Source organism: Lissotriton helveticus, chromosome 6 (assembly GCF_964261635.1).
Source record: "Lissotriton helveticus chromosome 6, aLisHel1.1, whole genome shotgun sequence".
Lineage (NCBI taxonomy): Eukaryota > Metazoa > Chordata > Amphibia > Caudata > Salamandridae > Lissotriton > Lissotriton helveticus.
Window position 1 is genome coordinate 1597001045 of NC_136067.1, and position 12547 is coordinate 1597013591.

Genomic DNA, 12547 nt, shown 5'->3' on the forward strand with positions numbered 1-12547 from the left:
ATATCTTAATAAAACTGTTTACTATAGTTAACTGGTTTTATATAACAGCACCTTAATCCAGTCTAGGAAAATATTAACTCAACTCCACTTGTATACAACTTTTCTTGTGTTTCTGAAACCTATTTATCTACATCGAACCACCCAGTTTCAACATTGAACCAGTTAATGGATGCTTTTCCAGGTACTTGGGCATCAGTACAGTGCCTTTCTCTGAGTTTTCTATATGATTTGTAATTTATAAATAGCTCTATCTGTGCAGGGTTTCAAAGAGAAAAACATTTCATTTTTGAAAATGTTTTTGAAGCCATCATGCTTTAAGGAATCATTCTATTTACAGTTTGATTACGAGTGGATGAAGAAATTAAAATAATTTTTAAGAAAAGCAACTCTATTCCAATAGCAGTGCATACCAGCGGCAGAAGGTTAAAAAACCTTAAATGCAAAAACAGCAATACTAACATCCTCGACAATACCCGTAGATCGACCCTTCTATCAGCAGTCTATTTGAGGAAGGGTAAATCAACAGACTTTAGCGTTTGGCAGCACCTTGCTGTCACCAAACAATGACTTTCGCTTTTTAGTGTATCATCCCCTGGTAGGATGATTTGCCTGCTACCTATTGGCATTGCTGAGTTGAACAGTAAACAAATGTGTGGTAGATATTTTACACAATAACGAAAAATCCAGTTTTACTCTGTCTAGTAGTTCACCACGGGGTTGAGACCTTCTGTCCTGAAAGTTTGGTACAGAAGTTGTAAACCTTAATACATCAGAAGGTGCTTTGCAGTGTGAGAATCAGATTGCTCTTGTACTCTACTGTTTACAAATATCTAAGGAAACTAACAGTTTAGACAACGTTAATGACCTGTAATACCAGTTCTCAATTCTGAGTATTTCCTTCATCTAATCCTCTCCATTAAGCCAGAAAAAAAGTTTGAATTGAGGCTTAGTATATCTTATGTGGTCGTGATTGTCCTAAATGAACTGCCAAGCTGCCTCTGCCGTGCAGTCTGGTACACTGCAGATCTAAACGCTTAATGTGTCAGAGTCCATGTTTCTCTTGACTGTTTGTTTCTATTATGTAATACATCCCGTCATCTCCTTGTCTTTGCTTTGTTTGCCTTAAGTTGGCAGGGTATGCCCAGACGTGGGTCCCTTGCTCACTTTGCCACTCGATTCAAGCTAGCCTGACTGATGAAGGGTGTTACCCCGCAACCGGTCCCAGGATGCTTTTTTCCGGTCCAGGGAAGACCCGGCTTGGCAATTCGGGCTGGACTGTTCCCATAAGGCACAGGGTCATGACTGAATTGCATATAGCTGGGTCTGAAATGGGGTGGGAAAGTGAGCTAAAGAACGATGATGGATTCAGCCCAAATCTGTGACTGGGGGGTGAGTGTCTGAAAAGTTTCAGCGCTCCGTCCATCATCTCCTTGTGTTTGCTTTATCTTGTTATGTCATCTTGATTTTGAACCTGAGGAGCATGTTTTAACTACTATTAATGCATTTGATGTTTCTACTTGGTTTAGACTAAAGAGATGGCTTTGGTGATTGCATTATTAGATAAGATGTACTCTTTATTGCGCTTCATTAGTTTTTTTTTGTTGAGGATTGCTTTTTAAATATGTTAAATACTTAAAATGTTTTTGTATGATGATGGTTTTATTATGATTTATTGACTGATGATCTAGTAAACCTTTAAAAAAATAAAGTGAAACTAAATAATATGAAATGAGAATTTTTTTGTCATGGTGCATATACCGTTTGCACCATTCTCGTTTAATGTAGAAGAATATTGCAAATGGATTGCCCCTGATTTTTATTGTAAGGCTATGTTCATGCATTACGGCGACTTGGGGATTAAATTTAATTCAGTTTACCCATTACCATCTGGAAGTTTCTGCTGGTTAATTGTAGAAGCATTTGGTGCTAAAAAAAATAGCTTAGTTTAGTCCCACAAGACTACGAATCTGAGGCTCAGCATACTATTCAATTCTCAGTGATTATGGTATCCTGTGCCGTCCCATTAGTCATCTTGATCCTTTTCATTTATTAGGATTTCAGCAGTGCTAGTAGTTCCACTTGCACACTTGTACATCTAAGAAATTGTTGATGTGGAGTATGGCATTGGGTCACACAGCCACATTTAGTCTTGCTAGATTAGATCATGAAACAAAATCTGCTTAGGCCTCACAATGGCAATTCACCAAAACATCATCATTACAAAGAAATTAGAAAAATATGTACATTTAAAACGCTTAAAACAGTTCTATAAACCAGGTTTTTCTTTTGTTTAGCTAGTCTGTTAAGACCAGCATGTAGGTAGGGTACAATATATAATTACCGCTTGTTTTTGTCTCCATTAAAGAGTTCTCTGATGTAGACCTCTTGAGCCAATACTCCTTTTCACAAGTTAAAAAAGCCAAGAAAGAGGTCAAAGAAGAAGATAGTCCTCCGCATCCACTGCCTTCTGCTTCGCCTACGCTGCATACATTACCAAATTCCAGAAAAGAAAGCATGAACTCTCAACATAAAGTTAGAAATAAATTTGCTACCCTCCTTCAGAGGAAGAATGAGGAGCTGGGGGCTATTGTTGTTCCGGGGACCAGAAGCAGGTATGGTAATGAAGGACGCATGCAACATGCGGACTGTTTTTGGGCGAGATAAAATTATTTTGTTGGAATTATAATTTATATATATATAATATATATTTTTTACTCTTTGCATGCAGTGTACATTTTGTAACTAACCTTCTTCTTTATCCTGTGCAGTATTTCAGTATACATCTTTCCCATTGTTAATACATAGCTCTCCTATTTGCTTTTTTATCTTTCTTTGTTGCGAACATTTTTTACTGTAGCATGGTGACTAAGACTTGCCTACCTCAGCTTACTACAAATGTGGAATCACTTTGCAGTCGGAGTACAGGCCATTGGGAAGCCAGCACAGGGCATTTAGTATTTGAATGACAGTTGCAGTCTCACAATAATTTGAATGCCTGAATTAGAATCTGGGACAGCTCCCTAAGTTTCAGGGACAAGCCTTACAAGCCTGTTTGAGCAATAGTGTAACAAAAGAGAGCTAATGCTAGCAGTACATTTTCTCGCTGGTCTGTAAGGGAAAATGTTACTGGCCTGCTTTGTCTAAAAATGTATTTATTAAAAGCAGTTCCATGTGATTCAAATGTGACAGTTTGTGATCCAAAAAGTATTCCCAGATTGTGGACTGGGGTGTGTAATTTTGATGTCAGGCCTGTGCTGGTAAACAGAGTAGAATAAGCAAACAATATCCTAACAGGTATTATTGTAGAGACAATTAAGCATGTATCCTATAAGCATTACTGGTGCAGAAATAAGGAGACTGGAGTCATTTTTAGTTAATGTGCATTTGCATTATATAATAAAACAAATTTGGGGAATACAGTTAAGGCAGCACTGTATAAAATGAATCAAGAAACAACAACCCGAATTGCACTTGGTGCTCGGTATGTGCAGGTGACATAGGTGGCGACGCACGTGACAATTGTGGACAGCGTGGACGGCGCGAGAAGTGGAAGTGCGTACAATATATACAGTGAGTTCAGATACACAATGTGACTCAAGGGTGATTCAAAGAGTACAATTTTATGGATTGCACTTCAAATGAGCAATTGTAGGAGCTGCGCCATGTATTGCGCTGTGTTGTCGACGACGTTTCGATCCTCGTGCCTCGGGATCGTCTTCAGGACGGGGTTGTGTGGTTTGTCAGGTGCTGTTGGCTGGACGAATGAGGGGCAGCGATCAAGCGGTGGGTACAGGAGTAAATGTTATTTAGGGATCTTCGTAGGGTGAGATGAGAAACACTGGGCCAAACCCCCCAAAGGATCCATTTATCAAGTATTTTCCCCATAATCAAACATCCTGAAGGAAGTAAAGTGCTTAGGGCCACCCGGGTCACCACAGACACCTCTCAGCCTTCCATACCGAATGAAGAGTCCGAGAACCAGTGGAGAATATACATCAATAATCATTTATTTGTATGCGCTCAGAGCGGTGCTATGTCTGCACAGTCTCGTAAGACTATTACAGAGGAAACTGAGGAACAGTAAGCACAAAGATATATTATGTACATTGCATGGTTAGCTAAACAAACACCCACAATGGAATTTTCCAAACAGATGAGGCCGGACTATGAAAGACAAAAAAAAAGGTCTCTACTCTCATATCTTACACAGTTCAGGAAGCTTTGAGGGTCGTTTCATACCGTGCTGCGATCAAACTGCTAGACAGGTGGGAGAGGTTCTTTATCTAGGGAAAACTATGCACGGGCACACGCAGTTCTTCGTTACAGAAACTAAACTTAGCAAAGGGTATTTCTTGGAACAGGGAAGGATTAGTTTCAAACCTCACACAAAATAGTGTCTAAAAATGAAAATGGTGCAGCGAATGCTAACGTATACATGGCATAACGAAAGCATCAACGAGCATAATCCAACAACCCAGTCTGCTATTCTGGTTTTAGGATACAATTACAAGAAACAAAAATTATTAGAAGGCTTGTACACACAGTTAATTGATTTTTTGATAGAACTTTTAATTCAGAAACCTAGACTCCGATTTCCCAAATTGATAAAAGTTTATTTTTTAAATTACGTCATTTTTCTTTATTAGTACTTTAGCAGTTAACAGAAAAGATGATGAAAAAACGGTAGAACAGTATTTTCCACATATTATCTCATATAAATTTCAACATTTATTTGAACCTAAACACCCAGCCTATTGCTGTGGCATAAATGTCTACATAGCCCCTTCATAAGCATATAACCAACATTTGCAATGCAATATGTCTCGCATTTGCGAGAGTTTGAGCTATTGTCATACCTTTTTATTTATGTGTGTGGGAGGGAGGCCGCTGCTATAGTTCATCTTGAATCACATCCCCTCGCATCACGAGAAGGAGCCCTGCCCTGAATGCCCTTCTCCGAAGCTGCCCTCTGCGCCCACTCAGGACAGAAGTGACAAGGAAGGCTTGTTTAAGCCCCCCAAGCACCTGCTGCGTTGCAGCCTGCATGTGTGCACTCTGCTGTGAAAGTTGAGTAGGGTCATAATGAAATCAGTTTTTCTTGTACCAGACTTTAAAAGTTCATCTAAGTTTAAAAAATTTTTTTTTTTTGTTTTACATTAGCATTCATATAATTTTGCTTTGTTTATACATTCCAGAGGACTTTTGCTAGTAGCATTAACGCTCCATCCTCCGTCCAGTCATTATGCACCTCCCAAATGAGAAGTAAAAAAATAGGTAGTAAACAATAGCAGTCCACCCACCATACAGGCATATAATGACATATATAACGGGGAACCCCTGCAATTAATACCCTTGAATCAATGGCTGCGTTTTCCGCCATCTTACCAGCAGGTACCTGGGTGGGGTGGTGGGGGCGGGCAAGCAGTGTTGTGGGAGGGGGTTGCTGTGACGAGTGAAGGCAAAGGAAAACAAGCTTCCACGAGCTGGAAACTATGAAAATAGTGCAGATAAACGGCCTGATGAGCGGCTAAATGTAAGGCCACATGTAATAGGGTTGGTCCGTGAGAAGTAAACAAGAGTCAGAAGCGCGGGATAATGAGGGAGGATTTAGCCACTTGTAAGCAGAAATTTTAGAAGGGCGATCGAAGCAGCCAATCAGAAGCGATGGGCGGACTTACAGCCCACAGTGTAGAGACCACATGTCTCGCAGAGCAGCACATACGCTGCTCCGGGTCGACCTAAAACTTATTGACTGCTCTCTCACTGTTCACCAAAACAAATCTAAGAGCTCACTCAATTACACGTTCTCCTTATTTTAGGGTTGTTTAATAAAGCACCATTTATCCGGAGGGGCATCTCTTTCCAAAACCACTTTTACTGTTCTCACAAAAATTAAAACACTCTTGATAGGCTCTAATTTCTATTGATTTTAAAAAGTGTCTGGTAATAAATATGAGACCTTACCAAACCAACTACACTGCTATTCTGGGTATGCAGCCTTGTCTTCCCTTTAGTGTCTACATATTGGGTTTGTTTTCATCAATGATATAATCCCAAATACATCTGTTTTCATGCCAATTATAAAAAACACAATAGTCCAGACTTAAAATGCTTAGTTTGGCATGCATGCTTGTATGAGAAAGCTATATAAATTGAGAAAGTTCAAGATAGTTCCCAATCAAACTAGAAATCTGCATCCCATCAAACGCACCCCAATATCAGAAAATATGATCCTTCTATAAATCACAGAGAGCCTACATCATGAAATCTACGGGCCTCTCTCAGTACAGTAAACGTTAGAGTTCATTATTTCACCAATAGGAAAAGACTTAACAAGTACATAGTTTGTGGAAGGACATCCAGAAGAAACTCCCATCTCTTCATAAAGAACATTGATGCTTTACTTAGGTTTGCATCTGAATGTGCCAAAGTTCTCTGGACAAAAGAGACCAAAGTAGAGTTGTTTGGCTGTAATGCGCAACATGTTAGTGAAACCTGAAACTGCATATCCGCAAGAACCTCACACCACCTAGCAAGCATGGTGATAGGAGTGATTATTAGGGCCTGCTTTGCAGTTGCAGGATCTGAAACCCCTTAGAAAACATTTTAAAGCTGGACTGTTTAGTATTCAAACATTCGTTTAACCCTGTAAGCACAAGAGATATACTCTGCACATTCACATTACAAAAACCTAATAACTTAATACACCAGGCATGTTGGTGTAGTGACCTGGAACATGTTCTAAATTTTCCTTGCAGCGGTTTGTCAATCAGTTTGGTGAAGTTAAAATTATGGTGATCCCTTTTAAATTAAACTGCTCCCAAAGTGCAACATTTTACTCACCTTTAATGTGAGCTCTTGTCAGATAACTACCTCTTCCAGCTAAACTTACTCAATACCCTTGTCATTTTTCTGTGACTAGACCATCTAATTACGAATGATACGTTTTCAACTGCAGTGATAGTCTGATAAGAATGTAGATTAGAAAATATATTTTACATACAATTGTATTACCTTTAAATGACATTTATGAATGTAATTTTACCATAATGAATATTTGTTCTTGTTTTTGCTAGGTTCTTTTCTAATTCTGTTACAGTTTCGGACAGTCCCGTAGGGAAAAATGTCATTACAACACCTACTTGTGTGTCATTAAACAACAGGGATGTTATAAAATGCGAAAGCCCAGCCAAAGATCTCTTAAATTTAGCAGAAGAGAATGATGTTTCACAATGTCCCCAGTCACCTAAGGAGTTGTGTGATCTTCAGTCATCTGAAGAGATAACTCTTCAATCGCTGTCTCCCAATGAGGAGGACGTTATCGTTCAGTCACCAAAGGAGAAAAGGTCTGATTCACCATCTCTGACTGAGGAAAATTGTGAATCTGCATCACCCACTCAGGAGCATTGTTCCCAGTTGTCCAATGAGGAAAATGGTGGGAAAAAGAGGTTATTCTCTCCCTTTGGAACACCAAGAAGTTGTTTCAGTTGGTCTGGAAGTCTTAGCGGAGACAGTCCAAGGACTCCAAGCACTTCTCCTGGTCTGCTGGCACTGCAGCAGTATCGCAGAAAAAGCGATAGCCTAACTCCAAGCTTCCAGAATAACAAATGGACTAGTTTACAGAAAGGAAATCAGAAAAACTCTGATGAACTGAACGACGATGTTATCAATGAAGCAAATGCTGACTGTTCTCCAAAGTCTTTAGATGATGAACTATTATCAAAGGGCAGGCTTGCAGCATCAACTGTAACACACAAAGATTCTCTTCTAAAGGTAAGAAATACTATTTGTTTTAGTTTCATGTACTAGTGTGTTTCTTTATTTTATTATACAGCCATATATGAAATATATTGTATTTTTATTGAAGTGGGTAAAATGTATTACAAGTTATCCATTAAAGCATTAATAGGCTACAAACTGTCAAGGGAAGGCCAAGGACACAGTTGGTTGTACATTTACAAATCGCTATTGTGCATTTGTTCAGAATGGATAGGTTGTGAGTGGTGAAAAATTATCCCTGCTATTCTTTTGTGTACCTCAGTTCATTAGAGTTGTACCTCAGAATCTTTTGTAACTTGACACATTTTGCTTGGAGGGGTGTTGTGACTATTTTGGACCAAATATTTTGTGGAACATTACGCCGCACATCACGATTCTATAATCTCACTCCTCGGTATCTCTGCAAAATGTCATCTATACTATTTTGTTAGTTCCTCTGTGGATTCAATTTTTTACTTTCACTCGGCAATCTCTCATCGCTCAGTGACCTCTCTCATCCCCCAGTGGTGGATTTTGCCCCTCTAAATCTGCTTAATCCACCCTCTTCATCAGCTCCACCCTGCCCAAGATCTACCACAACATCCCTATGTGTCTAACCCTCGGGGCACTGCCCCTTCCTCAATCATGCCACTTGCCCTCCCAGCCCAACTTTCTTTAAAGTTGTTTGTATCTTTTGTATACCCTTTAAGATTGTGAAATAAAGCTGGTACGATTCTTTTATTAACACCTCTTTTAAAGCCTCAAGATCTGAGTTTATACGTATTGCGGAGGGAATTGAGTTCCACATTTTCAAGTTGTTACTTGAAAAGAAACAAGATTGTGAATTGTATCTTGAACCTTGAAAGTTCAAGTAACATGGATTTTGTAGTTCTTTGGGATCAGGTTTCCCAAATCGGATGAGTTTTGTGCCTGGTGACTCTTGGAGCCACAATGCATGGCTTTGTCCATTTTGCATGCAATTGTAAATTTGCTGTGATTAATCTTGCAGCTTCATGGAGAGTTGTTTTCAGAGGAGCAAGCTGTGATTTAGGAATTATCCTCAAGCAAGACACTTCATAGTACGTTGTTTTAAGGCCAGAGGTTATACCGCTGTTTTGAAGTCCAGAGAGAATAAAGAGTGTGTAGCCCTCCAAAGAGAGAGATCTTCATTATTGTAGAAACGTGTGCTTGTTCAGATTTGTCAATAGTGAAAACAAGCCTTTTTGTACATTCAATGATTACAGGTGTGTAATAGGTATAGCAAGCAAGTAAAGCCAAGATTAAACTAGGATTGATTTCTTAGGATCAGAAATGAGTAAGCGCTTATCTAGCTTTGAGGTGAAAAGACATCCGAGACTGGATGTCCTCTAATGTTCAACCTACTGTTGCAGAGTCTTCTGAAATTGTTGCTTTGAGGTGTGTTTTATACGGATTACATTTAGTCTTCCTTTTAGATTCCCTTTTTAGGTCGAGCGACCTATCTCAATGCGCATGCACATTGAGCGGAAGCGAGATATATAGGGGCTTAAATAAGCTTTACCTAGACTGGCGATTGACTGGCGATTTGATGCTGTGCCCGTGCGCTTTTATGTCAATGCTCAAGCGCATTGACCTAAAATGCGCGTGCACATCATCAAATCGCCAGTCAATCACCAGCAGCACTCCTCCCACACCTTTGAAGGGAAGCTTAGCTTCACTTCAAAGGCCCCTGCTGCTTCACACCCTCATGCCGCTCTCCCCGCTCCGCCCCCTCCCGCCGTGTCTCATTTCTACTCCCCCCCCCCTCCCCACAGCAATGCCCTCCGTCTTGTTTCATCTGCCAGCACTGGATCACTCTGCCCCTCACCGCTGGTTCTCACCCCTCTTGCTCCTCAGCCCTCGCTACCGATCCCCCTCCCCGGACGCACTCTCCATTCTCTGCCCACAACCAGCTGTAACGTTGAACCCGACTCTGCCGTCGATCTTGCTCCCGCCTATCTCTCACCCTCCCCAGCACCGACTTCAATCTCCCTTTCCCCTTCACCACTGACCCCCTCCCCACCCCTCTTGAGCACGGGTTCAGACTGCAGCCTTTCCTTTCTCCGGTAATGGTATTTTCTCTTCTCAATTTTTTTGCACTTACTTTGATTTTTTTTCTCTCGACCTGTTCTTCGATTACCTCCCCCCATCCTCCAGCACCGCCCCCCTCCCACGCCCGTCATCCAGGAGTAGCTTGCTGTTTTTTCTCTCTTCCACATCTCCAACACCTCTATTCCCCCTCCTTCCAGCAACGCACTCTCCATTCTCTGCCCACAACCAGCTGTAACGTTGAACCCGACTCCGCCGTCTATCTTGCTCCCGCCTATCTCTCACCCTCCCCGGCACCGACTTCAATCTCCCTTTCCCCTTCACCACTGACCCCCCCCCCCCCCCACCCCCCTTGTGCACGGGTTCAGACTGTAGCCTTTCCTTTCTCCGGTAATGGTATTTTCTCCTCTCAATTATTTTGCACTTACTTTGATTTTTTTTCTCTCGCCCTGTTCTTCGATTACCTCCCCCCATCCTCCAGCACCGCCCCCCTCCCACGCCCGTCATCCAGGAGTAGCTTGCTGTTTTTAGGTCTCGTCCTTTACCATTGCGAAGCAATGGGAAATGGGGGAGAATTATAGTGCTGGATCGGCTAGTGAAACCACTGGCGTTTCTTCACAGTGCATGTGAGGTCACGTGGCCACAAAGCGGGTCACGTGACCGCACGAGCATCTCCCTAATCCGCCTGCCCCCACCAGGCTCGCATTCCCGCCCCCTCACCAGGCCGCACATCTGCCTGCCACACTTCTCCTCCCCTCGCACGCATTCCGCTGCCCCTCCTCCTCACAGCGCTGTCTTTTCTACTTGGCCTCGCTCCTCTCTTTATGCTTCTATCTCACTCCACTACCTGTCTCTGCCTCTCTCACTAACCACTGCCTGGCTTACCTCTCTCTGTGACTGCCTGTCTCAGCTTCTCTTTCTCTTTGACTCTCTCCTCTAACCCTCCTGTGCGCGTGCTCTCTCCGGAGTCTGCTGCCGTTCTCTCTCTCTTTGACTGCATGCCCCCCTTGTGTGCTCTCTCCCCTCTACAGCCCCCCTCTGCCTTGCGCTCCATGCCGCAGTCTCTCCCTTTATCTTTCATTTATGGCTGAGGCCCCACCAGCCAGAACCAAAACAAATCGCAGAAATATTTTTGAACGGGGCGAAGGTCGCCATTGGTATGCACAGCGCACTCTCTCCCCCCTCCCTCCTCCTCACAGCGCTACACGAAGGTTGGCACCCCGGCTTGTTTCTCTTGCGCTGAATGTCTCGCTTTCTTTCTTTGACTGCCTGTCTCTCTTTTTCTTCCATTGACCTTCTGTCTGCCTGTCTTTTCTACTTGGCCTCGCTCCTCTCTTTATGCTTCTATCTCACTCCACTACCTGTCTCTGCCTCTCTCACTAACCACTGCCTGGCTTGCCTCTCTCTGTGACTGCCTGTCTCAGCTTCTCTTTCTCTTTGACTGTCTCTCTCCTCTAACCCTCCTGTGCGCGTGCTCTCTCCTGAGTCTGCTGCCGTTCTCTCTCTCTTTGACTGCATGCCCCCCTTGTGTGCTCTCTCCCCTCTACAGCCCCCCTCTGCCTTGCGCTCCATGCCGCAGTCTCTCCCTTTATCTTTCATTTATGGCTGAGGCCCCACCAGCCAGAACCAAAACAAATCGCAGAAATATTTTTGAACGGGGCGAGGGATTCTGCGGGTCAGCTTTCCATGAAAGAAAGCCACAGGGAGGGGGAGCTCACACCTCACAGGCGAGTTTATGGCACCCCAAAACAGTTGTCCCCAGCTCTCACACCAGAAAACCATGTGGAAGACTGTAAACAGCCTTCAAAGACCATCTTCACACCTCAGGACATGCTTGGGGGGCCATTACTGGGTGGGAGTGGTAGGGTCAGTCGCCAGGGCCTCCATACCAACTGTCCTACCAGATTGTGGCGGGGACTCTCCAACCGTACCGGTGTTCATAAAGTGCGCGAGTGCGTCCGGCAGGCGTCTGAAGAGTGGAGTTGCAATCTGTATGTATATGTCTATGGTGTTGAGCGCTTTCTTCAGCGAAATGTATAACCTACAGGCAGCAGGTCCTGTTTCCTGAAGCGTGGACTCTTACTTTTAACTCTTAAGATATTATAAAAAGTGACGTAATGTGGAGAAATAGCACCGGCCATTGCTCAAGTACTAGTAGACAATTCAGTTATGTGATGTGTGCTATATTAAAGACCCGCAGCATTTTTTAGGTCTCGTCCTTTACCATTGCGAAGCAATGGGAAATGGGGGAGAATTATAGTGCTTGATCGGCTAGTGAAACCACTGGCGTTTCTTCACAGTGCATGTGAGGTCACGTGGCCACAAAGCGGGTCACGTGACCACACAAGCACGAGCATCTTCCTAATCCGCCTGCCCCCACCAGGCTCGCATTCCCGCCCCCTCACCAGGCAGCACATCTGCCTGCCACACTTCTCCCCTCGCACGCATTCCGCTGCCCCTCCTCCTCACAGCGCTGTCTTTTCTACTTGGCCTCGCTCCTCTCTTTATGCTTCTATCTCACTCCACTACCTGTCTCTGCCTCTCTCACTAACCACTGCCTGGCTTGCCTCTCTCTGTGACTGCCTGTCTCAGCTTCTCTTTCTCTTTGACTGTCTCTCTCCTCTAACCCTCCTGTGCGCGTGCTCTCTCCGGAGTCTGCTGCAGTTCTCTCTCTCTTTGACTGCATGCCCCCCTTGTGTGCTCTCTCCCCTCTACAGCCCCC

At 43.3% G+C, this 12547-nt stretch overlaps 1 protein-coding gene across 2 annotated transcripts in view; it reads left to right on the forward strand.

Moving 5' to 3' along the window:
• EXO1 (exonuclease 1) overlaps window positions 1-12547 on the forward strand; it is a 233640-nt gene that overhangs the window by 134872 nt on the left and 86221 nt on the right. For both annotated transcript variants that reach the window (XM_078649397.1, XM_078649396.1), the window contains exons 10-11: window positions 2366-2612; window positions 7077-7773. In XM_078649397.1, the coding sequence (XP_078505523.1) occupies window positions 2366-2612; window positions 7077-7773 (944 nt within the window). The remainder of the gene's footprint in view (window positions 1-2365; window positions 2613-7076; window positions 7774-12547) is intronic.